The sequence below is a fragment of the Centruroides vittatus genome, unplaced genomic scaffold, assembly GCF_030686945.1.
Source record: "Centruroides vittatus isolate TY-2023 unplaced genomic scaffold, ASM3068694v2 scaffold_769, whole genome shotgun sequence".
In the NCBI taxonomy this organism is placed as follows: domain Eukaryota; kingdom Metazoa; phylum Arthropoda; class Arachnida; order Scorpiones; family Buthidae; genus Centruroides; species Centruroides vittatus.
In genome coordinates this window covers 5560745-5583406 of record NW_027122717.1, presented here as the reverse complement: position 1 = coordinate 5583406, position 22662 = coordinate 5560745, and the positions used below count along the sequence as shown (strand labels likewise).

The following is a 22662-nucleotide window of genomic DNA, read 5'->3' as shown; positions in this document are numbered from 1 at the left end:
GTCAACTCATTTTTGAACATTTTTTAATTATTGTAACACTCCATCCGATATTTTTAACGAATTAACGCGTCATCCGTCATCTACTTGCGTGACCCTTCACGAGATCACGTGACATTAAATGGTTACAATGTTTTACATATTTTAGTGTTTCTTCATCACGTTTTGAAACATAAAACACATTGCAGGAGCAATGTGAGGACCATCAAAACCATCGCATTTCGTTTTAGACAGGGTTAATTGTGTCATATTTTATTACGAAAAAATAAACAGCCTATTGTGCGAAAATAATATATTTAATTTGATTACTTTTGAGATAATTACATACTATGCATTCATATTTGATATATGTAAGTGCATATACATTAACATATAAGTATCTATGCTACATACATATTGTATATACTCGTACATTAGGCCTTTAGATTCTATACTTTAAAGCAGAGGTTCGCAACCTTTCTTTTGCTTAATCTTCCACATGTAGAAATGTTAGATATATTACGCAAAAACTTGAGAAATGCAAAAATATTCGGGGGTATTTTCTGTACTATGGATGTTAGTGCGTATGGAGGCACGATTTTGACACCCAGTTTGAAGCTTAACTCTTGTATCTTTTGTCGAAAATCTCTGAAATTTTGTAGGGAGGTTTGTGTATTGAAGGATTGATGCTATTAAATTTTAGCTATTAAAGGTCAAGGGGGTAGGTCGATAGAAGGGCTCGTGTGTCATATCTCGAGTGGGTTCGGACTTAATGAAGATTTTACTCGTTATTAGCATTTACAATTCTGTTTTTTCTATATAAAACTCATCTCTATCTTAAAATTAAGCTTTATGTCATAAAGCTTTAATAATATAAAAGTTATTTTTTAAATAAAATATCATATCATATGGTACAACACACAATTTAAACTCTTACCGGGAAAATTATGCAACTCGTTGCTGGATCTTTTATATCAAGTATAAAGGTTATTTAATACCACTCTTTAGTAGCTTTGCTCTGTTATATTTAACATGTTTCTTGTTTCTCTTAATCAATTATTTACATGACTAAAACTGGCTTCAAGTAGATAGAAACTTCGTCTTACGTATGCATGTGATATAGACAGATATTTATTATTTTTAAAAATTAACACAACAAATGAAACAAATTAGGCCTGCAAAACAATGGTCAGTTGAATTTTTTCATACATTTTAGTAGTCCTTTGGTTTATACAAATTGAGAAACACTAAGTTAATGAATTTCCCACATGATTCGGCTGCAATTTGTTATTATTTTTATTTGAAAATTATCTGAAAGTTTTGTAATAAGTGGAACAAGTATCTGAGTTTTCCATCGACCCCTAAATGACCAATTAAGTTCCATCGAGCTCTTTTGAAATACTACTGTAGCGATCCCATTAGTAAACCCTGCTTTAAAGTATGATCCGAATAACAGTTCAAACTATATTTGAATCAATAAAATAAAATAAGATTTATCTATTATTATAATAGATTAATATTTATATATTTAAATATTTTATATATAAAGTTTATACTTGTATTATATGCTGGTAATTTTAACTGATATTAATCGTAAAGTTGGCGTTATAGGAAAAATTTTTAGGATTTATTTTGAAAATTAATTAATGCTTGTCAAATGGGGTGCACTGAGTGTTGCATCCATTCATTCCGTTTTGGCAGCGAAGGGCTTCTTCGTTATACCCAGGCTTTCATCAACTGTCTGTGTATGGCGCTGTATCGAAGGTATTCGTAGTATTTCAATTTCTTCTTTACTGATGTTATCAATACATTCCAGATCCCTAATATTAATCATATGACCCCTTCGGTTTTTAGTAAATCTATAAATATTTATGTGATATTTATCTTAGGAATATTATTATAAATTCTTCTAAAAATCCATATAAAGTTTGGAAAATTGATGATTTCGTATTTTGTTCTCCTGTAAAAACTAGCGGATAGGGTGGCTGCCTAGCTCGCTGTGGAATCCGGACAGATTGAAAGACCCCAGGAATTTCAATGGGGTGGTCTCTTTGGATACAGCTATTTGGGCTCCGTTGTAGGCCTGGCCGAACCCATAATGGGCTTGCTAAAACCCATAAAAGGCCTTCTTAGTACCCACAGGGCGGAAAGTAAAAAAATTAACTCTACTACTTAATATCAGTTAAATATTTATTCTACTGTATATACTATAAGAAATATATTCTTTAACTGTTGAGATTTCCTTAATTTCCATTATGTATCTAACAATAATTGGATAACAAATAATGAAATTACGTGTAATTTGGTATTTTCGAGTCGTTTCAATATTCTTTTTTTGCAGTTTTACCTCTATTTTCTTTAACATTTTTGATTATATTTCCGGAAGCAGTTTTTAAATTATACGCTAAACCTAACCATGCCATCAAGTCTATAAAAGCTGTACTCAAATTGCATAACTTTCCAAATTCACTCGTTGAATAATCCCAAGGGAAAGTATGGTGATAGTTATGGAATCCTTCGCCCATAGCAAATAAAGTGACAAACCAATTTTCCCTGGCGTTGATATTTTTGTCGTAAGGGCGGTACCCGTAAAGATGTGCTATGCTGTTTACTGCCCAAGTACTGTGTAACAGTACAGTATATCTTCCAATACCAGTCACAAAAAGAGCAGTTATTAATTCTTCGTTCCAAAATCGATAAGGTATGAAGGCAGGAATCAAAAATCCAAACAAAATTGATAACGGGATATAAAATCTGAAAAAAAATTAATGAATTAAAATAACAAAAACAAAATTAAAATTTATTTTATATAATTTGAAAGTACAACAATAATTTATTCAGTATTTTTTTTTTTTTTTTATGTTTTTACCACCTTCAATTAGCCGGCCGAATGGCCGAGGCGATTAAGACGTCAAACTACCGTTCTGGGGACCCCGACATTAAATCCTGGCTTTCATACCCCAGGATTTGTTCATGGGCAATCTGTCGGGCCCGTCTCTCACCGATCGTTCCGAATGCTAGTGAGTAATGCCCTATTATTGTCGGAACGAAGTGACGACACACTTGACTTCATGCATTCCTTGTCAACATTATAACTCTAGAATGAGTTGTCCGATCTTGATGAAATTTTCTATGACGACTTATCACTCAAAGATAAACTGATTAAAATTTCAATTCTCAAAAATGATCCATTTTTGTAGAACTGGAGATAGGGGTCAAAACGAAGATCGCGTTTTTCTTCAGTATGGATCATTTTTGAGAGTTGAAATTTTAATCTGTTCATCCTTGAGTGATGATGAGTCGTCCTAGAAAATTTCATCAAGATCAGACAACTCATTCTAGAATTATAATGTTGACGAGGAATGCATGAAGTCGAGTGTTAGTCGCTTCCTGCTCGCACGTATAGAAGCGTCATCTAGTGGTCGGAAAATATGACAAGCATTAACACGGTAATTTTGAAAGGTAAATGTTATCGCTAACTAGATACACAACAAATATAAAGAATCTTTATAGAATAATAAGTTTAAAAAGTTTTCTTTTTAAAACATGGAGCAGCAGCGATCAATATTAAATGGCTTTACGCTCCATTCTCTCCTTCGTCTTCCTATCGTTAGTACGAAATTTCGATCTCTAAATGGAGATGCACAGAGATTCCAGATTCCAGATTCCAGATTGAGGTGAAGTCGCTCAAATTCATCATCATCGATGACATGATTGGTGCAAGATTGCTTTACATGATCGAGAGAAGATTGAAGGAGATAAACCCGAGAAAGATCCTTTTGGTGGATTCTTTATCTATTTGTTTGGTGATTTTCGTCAGCTTCCTCCTGTTAAAGATACTCCTCTCTACTCGAGTGTTTTTTTACAATGTAATGTCCCAACAAGATAGGGACCTTGTTGGGACATTACAATACATTCGCATTTGATTATTTTGAGAAGTTCATTGAACTTAGTAATTCTTATAGACAAAATAGCGCAGATAGTTCCTTCAAAGATGCCTTACAACATCTAGGGAGATTTCTCTGATACAGATCTGAACATTGTGACGATATGAAATCGAGCCTATTAATCCAGGGATGACCTTGATCAGTTCCAAACGGCAGTAGAGCTATATCCAACAAACGAGCAAGTTAAACAAAGCAACGAAGACTACTTGCAGTCAACTGGATGCCCTCTTGCTTATATAACATCTGAAAACACTTTAGATTGCCTTCGTCCAAAGATGACTGAGCTCTTGGTCTTTCCAAGTATTTGAATCTCTCAGTTAATGCCAGAATCATGCTGAAAGTCAACTTATGTGTGCAAGGAGGTCTCATCAATGGTTCACTAGGAACTATACGCTACATTATATATGCTTCTAATGTCGCCCTCCAGCTCTTCCTCTGTTTATTTTAGTGGAATTCGATAGCTATCAGGGACCTGTCATCTATGGTAATCTGTTTCCAATAATCCCCATAACACGCTCTTCGAACGATGGCAATATATTGCGATCTCGTTGACAGTTTCTCCTTACTTAGCATACTCGATGACTATACATAAATCACAGAGTCTTCCAAACAACTCTTCCAAAAATCGAAATAGATATAGGGAGAAAGAGACAGCTATCGGTCTTACCGAAGTTACATTGAGTCGAGTGAAAAAAATAACTGACTCAGTATTTTTAAAGAGTTACAATAAAGATCGCTACGAGTCCATCTGTAAGTCCAAGGCCCATAGTGATAGATAGAGTTTCGTGAAACGTTGTCATAGCAATTAATTAATGGCTAATTCTGATCTTATATTTGTACCTTTAAATGATCCAATAGAAATCAAATATATTGTTGAGAACGAATGATTCTTTGTTTCTTTTTTTCCTCATAATGTAGAAAATAAAGGTGCCAGCAGCTTCGTTCCGACTACACTCTGATGTAGCGTTACTTAACTAGATTATGGGCAATATGTCGGGCCATCTTCCACTAGCCGTTTCGAATCCCAGCGAGCAACACCCTAAGAATTATTCATGGTCAATCAGTGGGAGCTCGTCTCTCACCAGTCGTTTCTATTGTGGTGGTCCACCAGTGGACCGGTGGATAAAACCACTGTAGTTAGTCGCGGGTTCGTGCTTCTCCAACGGGCTGATCATGTGGAGTTTTTCAGGTTTTCTTCGCGTATTTAACATCTAATTAATGACCACTTTCCTATAGAAAGTCTTGCGTTGTCATATCCCATCAAACCAGCCATCCAAGCAACGTATTATGGGGTCTGGCCGAGCTTACTGTAGACATTGGGAAAAAAGGCCTTTTTAGTGTCAATGAGGAAGAAAAAGTTCAAAAAAGTACGAACAAAATTGCGAGTTGTAGATATAACTTTCGCTTATTTTGCAAATTAAATTTATATTTAGCTGACATTTTCAACGTTCTCTTCCTCTCAGATATTAAAAATGTCCTTACCTGTCAAATGAATGGATTCTTTATTATATAAAATATTTTTTTTTAATGGTGAATCTAATGTTTTAAACAGTCTATTAATTTGGCTTTTCAATATAAATATGTGTAAAGAATTACTTCTCTGTCAAGGAAATAAATTTTATGTACCTTTTTGTTACGCTGTTAAGGGTTTGGTTTGGTTTATTCGGTTAGACAACGCGACACGTGGGCGATCTGCCGAGAGAATATGCCTCCCAGGAGGACTTTTATGGAAAACTAATCCCTAGTTAGGTGTTACAAAGGTAAACTCCAAGTCTTGATCGTCCAGACTCGATCGCAGGCCCCCCAAAGAGAGATTAGCAGCTTAAGTAGATCCAACATTGTGGCCAAGAATTTTTGGAGACGCCAAAAGAAGTTTTTTGGTAAGGCAAGGTCCATCTAAGCCATTGTAAAATTACAAATTTCCTATTTTTATTTCACAACTGGTGCATAGGTACTCAATTGTGAAATAATTAATAATTAAAAGAAGACACGGTTTCGGAAGAAGTCAATATAAATTTCCTTTTGTTGACACTAGACGAAAATTTGGCACAGATTATTATATACGAATTTTCAGCAATGAAGAGTAAGTTGTACGTATACTGCTTTTGCTGCATTTTCGGCTGTGTGATCAGTCCCCTTTCATAAGAATGTTTTAAAAGTTGGAGGCACTTCGTTGAAACTTTAAAAGACCATGAAATTTCTAAAAATCATATTCAGGTCCAAAAATCGTGACTAAAACTGAGTTAAAGGTTGAAGTGTTGTAAAACTATAGATGCGGCTGCTCAAAGAATTATTAATGCTGAAACAAACCATTAGTATGAGATGCTTGTAATAATTGTAGCAATCACTAAAAAGCTTTGTAAAAGTTAGCATCAAAATGTGAAATCCCATTGTATTATTAAAATAAAGAAAGCCAAATACTATTTCATAATTTTAGATTGCACTCCTGACGTAAGTAAGATAGAGCAAATGACTTTTGTAATCAGATATAGAAACCTTAAAGCCTTAAGATTTCTTGTGGGAGATGTATACGATGCTTTGCTAAGCATTAATGATAATTTAACAAGAGATGAAGCTTCGGGTTTATTAAATTGTATTAAACTGCTTTTGTTTTCAATAGTTATTTGATATAAAATAATTAAACTGTATTAATCCAATAAGCAAGCTGATGCAAACAAAAGATTTCGATCTAGCATCTACACTCGATCTTTTACAACACTGTAAGGATTTGGAGAGTATTTTAACTGATGGTGATTCTGTTGACATTAATGGGGTAGAATAAGCAGAGGAAATTTCTGTGGTTTCTGCGCTTTTGGGTAAAAAAGAAAGTATGAGCAATGTATTAAATTAATAACACTGTTAAATTTTTCCCCAACCTTAGTGTTGCCTTAAGATTATTACCGACTATACCCAATAACTGTAGCTAGTGGGGAAAGGAGTTTCTCTAAATTTAATTTAAATTTAGAGAACTTTTTATGTTCCACTACCACCCAAAATCGTCTCAATAGTTTGGCCATTTTGGCGATTGAGCATGAAAGTGATGATCAAGTAAACGTAAAAGAGTTCATAAAAAAGTTTGCAGAACTAAAAGTGAGAAAAAAGTTTATTGTAATTTTAGTGTAGTTGATGTTACTTTTGTTCAGCTTTTATAGATATAAGTTTTGTTTGACTGTGCAATAATGCATTTTTGTAATAGCATTAAAAATGCATCTGGTTAACAATATGTAACTAGGTGTACATTTTAATTTTTACTGTTTTGTAGTACTCGACTGTTAATTTTATATTACATGTTTCTTTCTAAATAAACAATTTAATTATAAACTATTTGAAAATTCTAAAAATAAACTATTTTTAGATTAAAAGACGAGTAAAAAGAAACACTCTTTTATAACCAACTTCGAGTGATTAGCGGACAAATGATTAACAACAAATACTAACTTCTAATAGAACCAATTTTTGCTGTTTATTACTTTCAACATCTCCAAATGCATTTCGCTTTGTCTAAGCCTCTTCAGTGGAGAACCCAACAGCAAACTGTTTGTTGTTTTATACTGGTTACGCATTCTCAGCATGCGCCAACGCATCAGCCTTTATATATATATATATTGGCCTTTATAGATTTCATACTTAAAAACAATTATTTTACTATTTATACAGACTTCTTTAAACAAAAAAATGGAATATCTATAGGATCAGTCCTAGGACCCAAACTAGCCGAGATATATATGAAACTGATTGATGAAAAAATATCACAAGTTCCAGGTATAGCGTTTTATTCTCGCTATGTAGATGATATACTGATCATATTTGACTCACATACAGTTACACCTTTTGAAATTGAAGATTACGCAAATAAATTGAACGATAATTTAAAATTTACCAGTGAATTAGAACAGAATCAAGAAATAAACTACTTGGATGTCACTATAAAACGTGAGAAAACACAGTTGGTGTTTCGTAAATATGAAAAAAATATGTAATACAGGAAAAACTGCTAATTATGAATCATATTGCCCTGCAGATACAAAGAAAAATGGAACTGATGGAACTTTCATTATGGAACTGAGGAAAATACTAAACCGAACATCTTTACAAGAAGACATTGATAAAGAAGTAAAACAACTATTTAAGAAGTACTTATTAAATGACTATCCAAAAAGTAAAATCTGGAAGTGGTACAATTCTTTTATAAATTATAGATACAATGTAAAAAAATCATGCAAATAGTAATGTTTATGTAAAAATTCTTTATATATACAATCTTTATGAACGATATAAACCTATGTTTAAGAAATTTTCTATATGTGCAGTGGCCAAACAGAAAAATAAATTGTCTAATGTGATTAACGTTATTAACACCAAAAAACAAAACAGGATTAAAGAAGTAGTTTACAAACTGTTATGTACTTATTTACAAGCAAAATCATACATTGGAGAAACGGGAAGAAAGCTCGGGACACGCCTAAACGAACACGATGCTGCAATTCGTCTTAAAAGACAGGAGTCACCTGCAGTATTTTTCATTGTAATATGAATAGAAATAATGTTAAAATATTGTACAAAGTAGAAAACCTGTTTAAAAGAAGAATTATAGAACACTTTTGTATTGTGGATTATGTAAACTTGATAAACCTAAATGTCGGGATGAACGTTGATGCATGCTGGGAACGCGTAACCAGTATAAAATAAACAGTTTGCTGTTGGGTTCTCCACTGAAGAGGCTTAGACAAAGCGAAATGCATTTGGAGATGTTGAAAGTAATAAACAGCAAAAATTGGTTCTAGTAGAAGTTAGTATTTGTTGTTAATCATTTGTCCGCTAATCACTCGAAGTTGGTTATAAAAGAGTGTTTCTTTTTACTCGTCTTTTAATCTAAAAATAGTTTATTTTTAGAATTTACAAATAGTTTAAAATACTACCGATTCCATTGTGTTTTTTATTGAATAACAATTATAGCAATTTAATTGTAATTTAAAACCATTTGATTTTTATTTAAAATAAAATATATATTTTTAAAAAGTACTGTATATGCTTAAGGGGCGAGAATTTGTCTTTGTATCTGGGGCGACATAAATGCTAGAGCGGGCGCTTGTCTACTGAATGGGCAGGCGATATCTGTCGTGCTGAAAAGTATTAGGAATACTTTTCAGCACGACAGATAGTAACATGTGGACGGGTATTATCCTGTTGAAATACAACTCCAGGAATGCGTTAAAGGAAGGGTACGACTTCAGACTCCTCAACTTCCCTGATGTAGCGATTGCTATTGAGAGTACCCGTAATTCTGAGCAGCCGAGATTGTCCATGATATCCAATAGCGCCCCAAACCATCACTCTTTACGATTGCCCAGTATGACGCTGGAGCACTGTGGAAGATGTTATTCACCTCTATAGTATCTAACGCCTACCGTGGTTATCGTTGTACTCTAAATTGAAGCGGGATTCATCGGAAAAGACATTAGTTGTCAATCGGCATGCCAATAGCCGAGTTGATGAGCCCTTTATTGCCTCAGGTGTCGATGGTTTTGCATCGGGAATCCTGCGCAAAGGAATGCTTGCCTGCGATCAATGGCGCAGCAGACGTCAGTGAACTGTGGATGCAGACAATGGCACACCTGTAGCAGTGCTCCAATGTCGTGCCAACTGTCGAGATGAAGCTGTATGATCTGCAATTGTCATTCAAATGAAGTGTCTGTCAGCCCGTGCTGACGTAACATTTGTCGTACACAGCCAAATTTGCGACTCTTCTGATACTCTTGAACCCACTGCTTCCACACTCGCATAACTATCGTGGCTAGGGATTGCAATCCAGCAGTGTTTTCAATCCAGCTGGATTTTTGCTGGACCAACATCATTCCAGCTGGATCCAGCGCGGATCCAGCGCAGATGTATTTTTGGTGCAATAAAGTGTTATCTATCTATCTATCCAGCAATTTATGTTTTTTAAAGAAATAAAAGTTTCTTAAGTATTTAAAAAAATGTTTTATTATTTAGACTTGTCACTATAAATCAGTAAAACTTCTTACACATTTAGGTAGCAAACTTAACTTTGGTTCGGTTTAACACTTGAGATAGAGATAATTAACTTTAAATGTTAAAGATTACATTATAATTATAATCTAACTAAAGTTAAATAATAGCAAAGATAATTCTACTAATTAATTTATATTAATATATTATAATAATGTAAGGACAGATAATCAGTGGCTAAGTGGCTATCAGTCTTACCAGTTTTCTTATATAGGCTCTACATATCAGTCTGTAGTTATTTATAACTAATTTAATTATTCGTGTTAGTAAAGTAGTGAATAAGTAATTAGTAGTAGTCTAGTAGTTAGTTATTATTATCACAATCATGAATCACATATATTCATATCATCATATATCTAAGATACTGATAATCATTAATTTAATTAACTGTTTAACTAATTAGGTAGCCTCAGTTTCTCACTAATTTTCACAATAAAATTGCCTAGTCTAGCCCACTAACCACTTGTAGAATAAATGTTAAAACCTCTTACTTAATAGAATTAGAGTAGAAGTTATAAAATATTAGCCCTGTCTTGAATAAAGTATTTTAAAGGATTAAATAAAATTAAATCAATCACTTCTGTTATTATTATTATTTTTTTGGACTTTTCTGAAAGTAGGATCTCAAGAAACAAACGGTATTAATGGTGTTGTCTCCCAACCTACTTCTTAATGAACTGCATATATATTTCGCTGCGGAGAAGGCCCTTTCTGCCTCTACGTTAGTTGGTTTCAGAGTCATCAAATAATCATAAATCGTTCCGTCACGTGATTCATTGACGTCACAACGACCGTAAATTAGAATTATGCACCAGGACTAGGAGAGAAGTTACTTATTTTATTTAGCGCGAAGACACTTTATTTAGCGAGAGCGGAAAGTCAACTGGCAATTAGATCAGCAGAGGGGGCGGGCGGTGCGGTGTAGAGAGAGGTGTAGCACAGGTTGCCACACTGAACGGCAACGTCATTCTCGCCGCCGAGCGATAGCGCAAGTAGCAAAGCGGCAACTCCGACAACGTAGACGTTTGCGCCATTATTTAGAAAGTTAATTGAGTATTTGCGGATCCGCAGCGCTGGATCCAGCACGCCGAAGAATGCGCTGGATCCAGCTGGATTGCTGGATGAGGGATCCAGCAATTGCAATCCCTAGTCGTGGCATTTACGCCCCTCAATTTCGCAATAAGAAAATCCCCCTTCATCAGGCCAATCATTTGCTCCCGTTCAAACTTCGTAACCTGCTCATATGGTGCCCTTTGTCGTCGACGAGGCGTAGTGACTTCTCATGCCTCGTCTCCGGTGCCCTTCTATTGTACCCGTTAAACAAATGAGTAATAAGAAAAACAATTAGAAAATACTGAAATAAAAAAATTAAAAACATAATTTTGCAACAAAATACTTTTGTAATTCACCTGTTAAATTATTGATATTTTCATTATAACTTTCTATTAAAATTGTACGGTTTTAATTTTAAAATATACGTGACTAAAATGTAAGCAGCGCCAAATCCATCAAGGAGCTCGGAGAAAAATCCTCATTTGTTTAAAAGAATGGGAAAAGGGCACGTTAAAAAAAGGGGCCCGCTTCACATTCGGGCCTCCACACAAGTTCACGACGGCCACGCATAACATTACTTTGGTTGTTTCTGAAACCCATTTTAGATATGAACTTACTTTCTTTGAAATCTGACAACGGGATCTGCAAGGAGATCGCTCAGATCGACAGTTTTCCCTTTGGTTATAACATCAGGATGCTTCTTATAAAATAACCAACCCATGTGTGAGAAAAAGAATCCTCGATTGGAATTGTGAGGATCGGCATCTGTTTCGGAGAATTTATGGTGTACTCTATGATCTCTGCACCAATCGTATATATCCGTCTGTCAAGAAAAAAAACAGCATTAATAATTACTCATTTTTTAAAAAAATTAATTATTATCTTAATATATTTGCTACCAGAATATCAAACTCGTACAAGTTACAGCGAACTTAACTTTTAACAAGTCGAATCTCCAATAACGGACACCTGTAAATTTTGGAAACTATTAAATTCCTACTATTAGTTCACACTCTCCCTATATATATATTGTTCAAATTTTTAATCGTTAATAAAATACTTTTTATTCATCCACTCAAGTTCAAATACATTTTTTTTAAACTTGCAGTGGATGACACTTGATGTTAATACAGTTTTTTTCAAATATTAATTCATTAATTAATTAAATTTAAACTGTGACGCCCGTCAGCAATATGCCGATTCAGACCGATAGAGGGCGCGAGGAGAAAAAAGCGAACTCTGTAATTACTTAATAACAAGTAATATAAAAAAAAATTTTTTTAAAGTAAATTCCTACTTAGGTCAACAAAGAAAAATTTTATTTTAGTTACTTTTTATTAAATAATTACAATTAATATAAATATGTATATACATAAATATCTTATATAAGAGAAATGTTTGCCCGTCTCCTGTCGTTGTTAGCTTTTTTTCTCCTCGCGCCCTCTATCGGTCGGAATGGGCATATTGCTGACGGGCGCCGCAGTTTAAATTTAATTAATTAATGAATTAATATTTGAAAAAACTGCTTTAACATCAAGTGTCATCCACTACAAGTTTTAAAAAATGTATTTGAACTTGAGTGGATGAATAAAAAGTATTTTATTAACGATTAAAAATTTGAACAAGATATATATATAGGGAGAGTGTGAACTAATAGTAGGAATTTAAAAAGTAACTAAAATAAAATTTTTCTTTCTTGACCTAAGTAGGAATTGACTTTAAAATTTTTTTTTTTTTATATTACTTGTTTTTAATAAAAATGCATACGGATTAACCTCCAAACGATGGCCTCCTCGAACAACAGCCATTTTTTATGTTCCCGTAAGTGGCCGTTGTTCGCAGGTTGACTGTATTTTAAAAATAATTAAATTTAATTATTAAAAACCATTTTTTAATTAATCTAACCCGTTTATAATATTAAAAATGCACGTTGCTTTGTAACTAATTACAATCAGACCCCTGAAAACCACCACTGGCAAGAACATAGAATATTATGAGATTCGTTCGTTTCGTCCAGAAAGTAACTTACACTTTAACGTCAATTTGACGTCATTTTTAAAAACTTGTTCATTGTAACACTGAAGAGGTGACGTCAAATTGACGCTTAAAGTGTACACTTTCTATACGAAACGAATAGGGCAGTAGGCTACGACCCAGATTTAATTATGCATCCTCTGCCGGCGGTGATAATTAAAACATTTTTTTTCGAATTCTTCTTTAAAAACACATAAAACAGATTCTTGATATTAAATGCTTAATTATCACCCCCGGCAGAAGATACTTCCGTATTTACACAGTTTAATACGAGTCGTCATCTTATGATTTATTTTGTACATTGAATTATTTTCTGCGCGTCATCTTATTTTTAACCTCTCAACAACGGACCTTCCGTTGTTGAGAGGTTAAAAATAAGATTTTCAGTCGCCAGGATCGATGTTGAAAGTAATCATTGTTTGAAGGTATTCATTTTTTCTTAAAGAAATGACCACCGTTTAGAGGTGACCGTTATTGAAGGTTCGACTGTATAATATTTTGTGTATAAAAAAGTTAGGAATACTAACTTCGATCTATTTAATTTTTATACACCTCCTAAATCAGGGATGGGCAACCCGCGGCCCTCGGGCCGCATGCGGCCCGCAGTAATATTTTTTGCGGCCCGCGTGGCATAAAACGTGAATAAATATATCAATTTCCCAGCTTAATGAGATATTCGACAAAAATTCAAACGTTATTTTCTACAACTTATATTTGTGAAAAGTTTTTTCCCAATGAATTTAGTAAAAATTAAAACAAGAAACCGGCTAACAGATACATCGAAACTAATTTAAAACTAGCAGTGACTGATATTTAACCGAATATTTCCGATATATTACGTTTAGATCAGTGCCAAAAGCTATATTAAGTATACCTATGCTAATTTATAATTATATATGAATAAAGAATTGTGATTTACCGACAGTTTCCCCCTCTTTTCTCTTGTGTGCGGCCCGCGTCAGTTCAAAAGTTTTGAAATGCGGCCCTTACGTAGATAAAGGTTGCCCATCCCTGTCCTAAATAATGATAGATGGGCCTAATACTATTACTACTTAAAACCTTATCATGTGGGTTAATTTATATATATGAAAATAATATTATAATTACATTATTCGTTAAGCTATAAAGTATTTTACTTATCATTTTATTTAAATGGTTCTAGATATTTACCAATATTAAATTCCTCACTTGAAAGTAATCAATATTAAGAAGTCATTATTTCATTTTTTAAAAATGGCCGACGGTAATTTAAATAATAAAAATATATTGAAGAATATTTGTTTCAATTTATGGTATCGTTGCTAGAAGACATTTTTAAACCAATTTATTTATCTTTTTACCAATTTTTACAGAAGCGTATCTTCAAATCTCTGTTTATCTTCAGTTTTTCAAATGAATTTATATACTATTATTATTATTATAGTTACGCAATACTGTAATTATAAACAGTGTAACTTGACTAGTTTTTAGGATATTTGTTTTAAAACGTTATCGAATTTATTGAACTTATTGATACATTTTATAATACGAGTACTGTACGTGCCTAGAATTTTAATTAGGCATGCAAACAAGCTCAGTGTAATAAATTACGTTCCCGGAAATAAAACTTGAAATCCGAAAAAGCACACTTTGAGTAACATAAATTGATATTTATTTGTTAAAATTTGCTTAATAGGATAAGCTTTCTACATAATACTTTAGAGTAATTAGGCTATATTTGCATTTAATGCACTCCTAATGTGGGAATCTACTGTATAATTAATGTTAAATGTAAGAACTAAAGAGCTACTGGTATAATAAACAATTTCTATTTAACTTACATTAAAATTAGAATAAGAAATTATTTTCTAAAATCGCAAGCTCCTAGCTAAGCTCACCGGTATCCAAATGGATAAAATAACTGAACACTGGTCGTGGGTTCGTGCCTCGAAAACGGGCTGGCCACGTGAATTTTTTCGGGTTTTTTTAATGTTTGTAACACTTAATAGGGCTAATTTCACACAAAAAGTGCTCTAGGAAGGTGTCCGTCCCCGACAGATCCTCGCGTGTCGCCTTGACGTGTATTAATAGGGGAAAAAAGTTATCACGTGACATAGGTGTCGCGCCTATCGATACGGTTGTAAACAAGCTGTTCCGTTCGAAGGATAGCTTACTTTATAATAATGGAAGAACGAAAATATTTTTTAGGAAGGTTAACAACGGTACAATTAAAGGAAGAATTAAAAAAGTACAATGCCAAGTTAGCTGGTAGAAAAGCCGATTTAATAGAAAGGTAAGTTAAAATAATCTACATCTACATTTTTATCGTTAATTATTACATTTATAATTTCAAGTCCTTATAACTATTACATGATAAGGTAACTTACCAGTAGATGAAAGTTTTAAGGATAAGATTTCACAAAATGCACATTTTTCGTCGATAAAAACATTTAAAGATCAGTAAAGTTGTCATTGATTCTTTTCACATTTGCCTAACCAAAACATAAGGTCAAAACTTTAAAATGAAGTTTTTTCCTCTTGGAATATGGTCATGTACTGAACCTGATATATTATAACCAATTTATACCAGTATCTGAAATGTTAACTGTACCAATAGGTTATCACTGTAATTTAGAACAACAATCAACACAAACAAAACTACTTTCTATGAAGTTCTAAGACAATATAAGAGATATATATCTGAATCTTTTACCAAGAGAAAACAATTTTTGGAGTAATTAAAATAAATATAATCAAAATGTCTTTTTTATTGGTCACAAGTCTTCTTACTTGTTTCAATAATTTAATGCAATAAGACTAATTTCTTCACCAATAAACTTTTTGTACAAGTGAATTTTTGCCCATTTCCTTTTACTAAATCTGGCATACACTATATATATATGCCATATTTAGGTGCTTGTCAATACTGTTCAGTTATCTTATACTGTTTATTTTTATATTATATGTAATATATTAAGGTAAGAATATAATATATAATAATAATTTTTGCCTTTCCTGTCAATGAGACAGAAAAAACCAAATAAAATATTGGTGATCATATGTTAACTAGTTATTAAACTTGTTTACAATAATTTTCGGGTTACTGGCATATGAGAGAAATCAGGAAACTCATAATTTTTCTATATCCTGTGATAGCTCTCCTGAACTCAAACTACCTGATTCATCTGAATATAAGGATCTCTCTCCAAGTTTACAAATACCAGTTTTGACTATAGATACAATTGATGCCTACATGGAGACGTCAGATCAAAGAATGCCACTGTCTGCTGTGCAGATGTATTTTAATGAATTCTTATTAACAATAAGAGGAACAAAAGAAAAAAAATTTCATATTTTAAAGGTAATGTAAAATCTGAATTAACCAAGGGGAACACATATTATACAGATTTAGTAATTACAGATGATGGGGATATAGAAAATGCAATATGTGAATGTACAGCAGGTAAAGGGCCTAAAGCGTATTGCAAACATGTACAGGAGGGTCTAATGATGTGTTCACTTGTTTATAATCGATCAGCGCCGCCGTAACTTATCCGTTACAATTCCCAGACACGCACCTGTTATCAAAGAGTTGACCGTTACGATTTGACCGTTACGAGATTGACGGTTGCGATTTGCGCTGATCGATTATAAACAAGTGAACACATCATTAGACCCTCCTGTATGTGTAACACTATTGGCAATAGAAGAATACGGAAGAACAAGCAATTATAAGTGTCACAAAACATGCATTCAGGTTCTGCAAACATTCCGTCAGCCTACCCGCCAACATAAAGGTTCCCCAATTAAGGCTAGTGAGCTTCCATTTCATTTATTTAAGAAGAGAGGAATGAAAAGGAAACGATTGGAAGACATGAAATTTGACCCCAGACCATCTGGCAGTTGAATCTCTGATTATACAAACTTTGTTATTAATTTGGCAATGAACATGCAAAGTGGTTGTGCAATACCGATATTGCAATTAAGGCAACCAGCAAACATGAGGGCTTTAGAGTCAGATCATGATTATTGCAAAAGCACAATGTCCGAAATGTTTTTAAAAGCTTTACATGTAACTGAAGCAAGTAGGGAGTACATAGAACATTTGGAAAAAGAGACCCGATTACAACGAAAAAGTGCAGTTTGGAAGAAGGAACATTTGTTGCGTTTGACACCTTCAAACTTTGGAAAGGTTTGTAAATTAAAATCAGCAGACAGACTAAAATTGTGTGACTCGTTACTGTCAAGTAGGCCAATAAAAAGTAAGGCAATTTCTCACGGCTTAAGGTATGAAAAAGAAGCAATTGAAACATATTCTTTTGTAAAATACTCCTGTGAAAGAATGTGGCATGTTTCTTCATTCAAAATACCCATTCTTAGCTGCAAGTCCAGATGGGCTAGTGGATGATGATAAAATATTAGAAGTTAAATGTCCTTACTCCAATTTTAAACTTCCTGTGAATGTGCTAAAGATACCATATTTGGAATGTACTGATGACAAAATTACTTTAAAACGGAATCATGATTATTTTCATCAAATCCAAGGACAATTAGCAGTGACAGCTCATCTGTTTATTTACACAAAAAGTGACTTCAAAGTTTGTATCATTCCAAGAGATGATAAATTCATTGCAGACATGATTGAAACACTAATTATGTTTTTCCATGAGCATATTAAGCCAGTTCTTTTTTTAAAAAAAATGTTTTATAAACATTAAGTTTATAAAATAATTGAGCTAATTGTTATTTTACAATTTGAGTTTATGTAAAATTTTTCTAGATGGTGTATAGTGTGAATTTTTTTAAATAATAAAAAGAGATTTTGTTTTAAAGATTAAAATTCTTTTATTAGCTTACAAACATTTATTCAACTATAGTAAAAATTTTAAAACCACTATATTACTTTGAATTGAAGTTCCACAATGAAGACCTTACTGTGTATGATAGTATACATTCTTAATCTTAGAATTTATAAACAGACAAAAATTTAAAAATACTATAGATGGAAAACTTGAATTAGGCTAGGGTCTAGAATGGAAAAAAAAATTATATACGGTATTAATAGAGAGCTAGACTAACAGTGAAACAAATTAAGAATCTCTGCCAACAATGCATGGTCTAAAATTGCATAACATAAAACATATAAATATAATTTCACTGCCAAGTTTCGTTACTGCCGGATGCATGTGTTGCCTCAAAATTTTATATGTACAGTACGTGAGTACGAGCCATTCCTATAATACGTTCAATATGTATTCTTTTACTAGATGTTTTTCTGTCTCAAGATGACAAACTGCTGCTCAGCTGTGCTTTTCCTCTCATAAAAGTGGGTATATTTACCACAACTTCTTTAGTAATTAGTTATTCCTGAATGTTAAAACCTCTATCAGCCATTACCCAGTCTTAAAATAATTATTGGATTTTCGTTTAAAGAATTAACAAATCGTACTTTAGAACCGACAACGTATCGCTTAGTCTGTTTACAACCTCGTCGATACTAGCGCCGCGTACGGAGTAGATTTCACTTTTTTCCCCTATTCAATCCCTAGTTTCCTAGCTGAAACTATATTGCTTTGAATGTATTAATTTATTTTAAAATATTATATAATTTAAACAAATTGATAAACTGTCCGCATTCTTGAGGCCCCAGCTCAATTTCTTTGTAAGTGTAAGTGAAGCAAATCAAATTAAAAAGCAGCTATTATGTTTTATTATTAAAATTTTTGTGAATGTTTGTTATGTTTTGTATGAGCTTCTCAAGTACCAGTTTGATCCTAAGCATGTTTGGACAGAATCTGTTTAGATTGAACTTGTCTGTGCTTCAAAAAGTTGTGAGCGTATCAAGTTTCATTTCAAATAGTTATCGACAACCAGAAAATATGAAATTACTTAAAAGCCACTTGTTAATTAAGCACAACGAATAAGAATAGCATGCATTTCGAATAAAGGAAGGGAGACTCTTTCTAAAAAGGAAAGAACCCATTTCTAAACAAAGGGATCCTCTTTGTATGAAGATCATCTGCCCATAGGCCACTCAGAGATTTTTGTTTACAAAGACCAGGCCTATAATAGGACGGCTGGGTCCGAAAGATCCAAATGGAATAACCCCACGAAAATTTTCTGTGGATTTTCAACTCTGACGGATTCGAACCTAAGTCTCTTAGAGCGGCAGGATTCCACCCTAACTACTGGGTCATACGCCCGTCTAATGTTTCGTAGTATAAAGAATAAAACTCTCTGTTGAAAGCTTACCTGTACGGCCATACAGTTAAATATACACAGCAAGATTCGAAGCAGTAAAGTAGCTTTGTATGATCTATGGCACCATAGTCTGTGAGCACCGGCCGTAACTCCTAAACCCGCAGTCATTCCATAAAAAGTGGCTAAGGATAAATTATTGAATAAATAAATTAAATCATTCAATCAATTAAATCAATATAATTTAAATAATGAAATAAATCTTACAAAAAATGATAGTCTTCCACTGAATTCGAAACAATGTTAAGTATAGTGAATAAAGCGAAGCCAGGTGTAAAAATGTCAAAAGTATCACGTTCTTCCATACCAATTCTTTATGAGGCTCGATTTTAACTTGATTTGCATTCGTTTCAGCAGTCATGATGCGACCTCTGAATGAAAAAAATTTATTAAAATAATAATTTTATCCTTTCCAGAACAGTTACTATTATTTTTAAATCAATAAACATTGAACATTGAACACACGATTTTTCACATATCCTGCTTAGATGAATAGAAGCAAGGTGGTGGAGAGGGGTTTTTCCCTGATTAGGAGAAAAATTTGAGGCCCGTCGTGGTTCCTATCCGTTTAAATTAATATTGTTTTTTTTTTTTTTTCTTTTTTGTTAGTAATTCAATAAAATGGTAAATGAGGCCCGCTTTACCCCGGGCCCCATACAAGGTCTCGACAGCCTTGAATAAAAATTATAATATATTAAATTTATATTTGTCTATGATCATTACTTCTATCATCATTAGCATGAAATGGCGACGTGTAATTTTACGTATAAATTTAATAATATATCTTCCTTTATATTTTTATAAGTATGTACACTTCCTGGACATAGTGACCTTAAACTTCATTACAATGGGGGTGTTTGATAAGTTTGCCGTTGACAACTGTAAAAAAGAGGAAATGGGATAACCTTTTACAGGTGTTTTGTTGGTTGTCATCTATTGTTTAAATCCATAAAGGAGGTCAATTGAAGTCAAAGTACGCTGACCTCAGAGAGCAACTCACTTAAGAATCTATTTACAAAGTTGAAAAAACCAGATATTTTAAGGATTTTTTATTTGTAGTTTAGAGGTTATTCGATTCATTTGTGTAAAAGATTATTTTGCTGATGACCTTAATTATTATACAAAATTATGTCTATAATTATTCGACAAAAATTTTTTTTTCAAAATAACTTTCTCAGAATAAGCTTCCTTGTAGATCTTGTTTTATAAGAAAGATTTTAGCATGGGACTTTGTCGGTCCTGAATGTCTACATTCATTAAAAAATAATGAAATTATATAATTAATTCTGGTTTAAACATTGAAAAAATATAATTTAGCAGCACGATGCAAAGATTATAATAAGAAAATTAATATATTTTTGAAGTACAGAATGAAATTAAATGTATATATCACCTTATCTTGTAATTAATTCTATTGTCAGGACATTCATACCGTTATGTCACATAATAAGAAAGTTCATTAACATTACTTTAGGTGCCAGTAGAACAATTTATATTTCGTAACCCAGTTAAATTTTCTATAATATTCATTTACTAATTACTATCTTCACAATATGTAATGCTAACTTAAGCTAAACAAACTGAAACATAGGGCCTCGTATTATAAATCTGTAGTTTGGAGCTCCATCTTTATACATAATGGCCGAATACATAATGGGCTTACTAAAAAAGAGGCCCTCTTAGTGTCCACAGGGTGGAAAGATTTTTTAAAAATGTTTTTAGCTTAGGGCCTTGCATTTTTGTATGCTTTGGTGGGGGAAGAGCCTAGTATGTTATAACTTACATGAACCGTATGAACCGTAACAAATTGGTAAGTCCAGTCTAGATTATAATATTTTATAAATTATAAATAAATTATCTCAAATAATTCGATTAAAGAAGCTGTAACTGTCGCTTTGAAGAAGGATTGGTACAAGACGTCGATTCTTTTCCCTCAGTTCGAGTGCAAGCTTCAGTGTTGGGTGACTCCACACAATCTGCAATTCTGTAATGCTGCAGCACCTTTTATTAGTTAAAAATTGGTCTTACAAAATGGATAATCTAATCTTTATTCCAACATTTAATGTAAATTAATAAATTAAAATTTAAGAAAGTAAACTTAAAAGGACATGCGGTGAAAATAAATTACTAGCGCTTAAAAAGAAAAGACAAGTCGGATAAACGACTAAAACAGGAAAATCTTTGACCAAATTTGAAAAATTTTTTTCGTAGTTTGTTTGTCTAATAAAAGAAAAATTATTATGTTTTTACTTTTCCTTAAAATCTTCGATAAAAATTGTTCTATTGTCATTTAGAACCTAATTTATAAGCCTAACAACATTAAGTTAGAACATTCAAAAACTTTACTTAAAATTAATTTTAATAAATTAAAACTCGAAAAAATGCATATTATAATTATAATGCATTAATAATATATATAATGTGCTAGTCAGTGGTTTGAGTGGATAACACTACTGAACACTGGTAGTTGGTCACGGGTTCGCGCCTCCTCAATGGGCTGGTCACATTGCGTTTTCCGGGTTGTCCTAAGTAGGGACCAGTTTCCCATAAAAGTCCTCCCGGAGGAATTTCCCATGGCAGTTCCCCGCGTATCGTGTTGCCATAACCAAATAAACCACTAAACGCGTTGCCATAACCAAAACCATACCTAAATAGGGGCCACTTACCCGTAGAAAGTGCTCTTTCGGCAAATCGCCGAAGTACTGCGGTGCCTTATTCTATCAATCCAATCCAATAATACTTTAAAAAATTTCCAACTTTCCATGATAAAAGAAGTACAGTATAGCAAATGACGTGCCAAACTGAAAAGTTAACATTTCAACTTTAAAATAATGTAAATATTTAACCAAATATATATAAATTAGATATATAACAAGGAAATTAATTACTCTGATGTATATAAAAATGAAGAAACAGAAGTAATTGAATAAATAACTACATGTTCTGAATTTACAATATTAAATATGTGTTACATCTTAATCAACACCAGATATAAATCAAGTGTCCTCAAGGCAAAAACATACCCTGGAGCTGATATATCATCAGACCACAACCCAGTAACAGCAACACTACGCCTTAAACTACGATCAGCAAAACGCACAAGCACAACAAAAAGAATCGATCTGGAAAAGCTGAAGAACAACACCATCAGGCAACGATTACAGCTTCATCTCAACACTACAATCCAATCGATCGAAGCAGCAACAACAGACGTGCAAGCATTCCGGCGTTCACTTAAACAGTGAGTGCATCAATGAAACAGCAGAAACCCTGCTAGAACATCAGGCACCGAAAAAGAAACAACGATGCCCAGCACATTCTAGATCTAATGGATGAGCAGAGAACATTCAAAAGCAACAACTACCAGGAAAAATACAAAGAAATA

At 33.0% G+C, this 22662-nt stretch overlaps 1 protein-coding gene across 1 annotated transcript; it reads right to left on the bottom strand.

The window, feature by feature from the left end:
• Nucleotides 1-1091: 1091 nt before the first annotated feature.
• LOC136989864 (stearoyl-CoA desaturase 5-like) lies at nt 1092-22065 on the bottom strand. The gene is made up of 5 exons (XM_067288149.1): nt 21944-22065; nt 19485-19648; nt 19272-19402; nt 11624-11829; nt 1092-2730 (listed from the first exon to the last, which is right to left on the bottom strand). The coding sequence occupies exons 1-5, from the start codon at nt 22039-22041 to the stop codon at nt 2298-2300; spliced, it is 1032 nt and encodes a 343-aa protein (XP_067144250.1). The 5' UTR covers nt 22042-22065; the 3' UTR covers nt 1092-2297.
• Between the last annotated feature and the right edge of the window lie 597 nt (nt 22066-22662).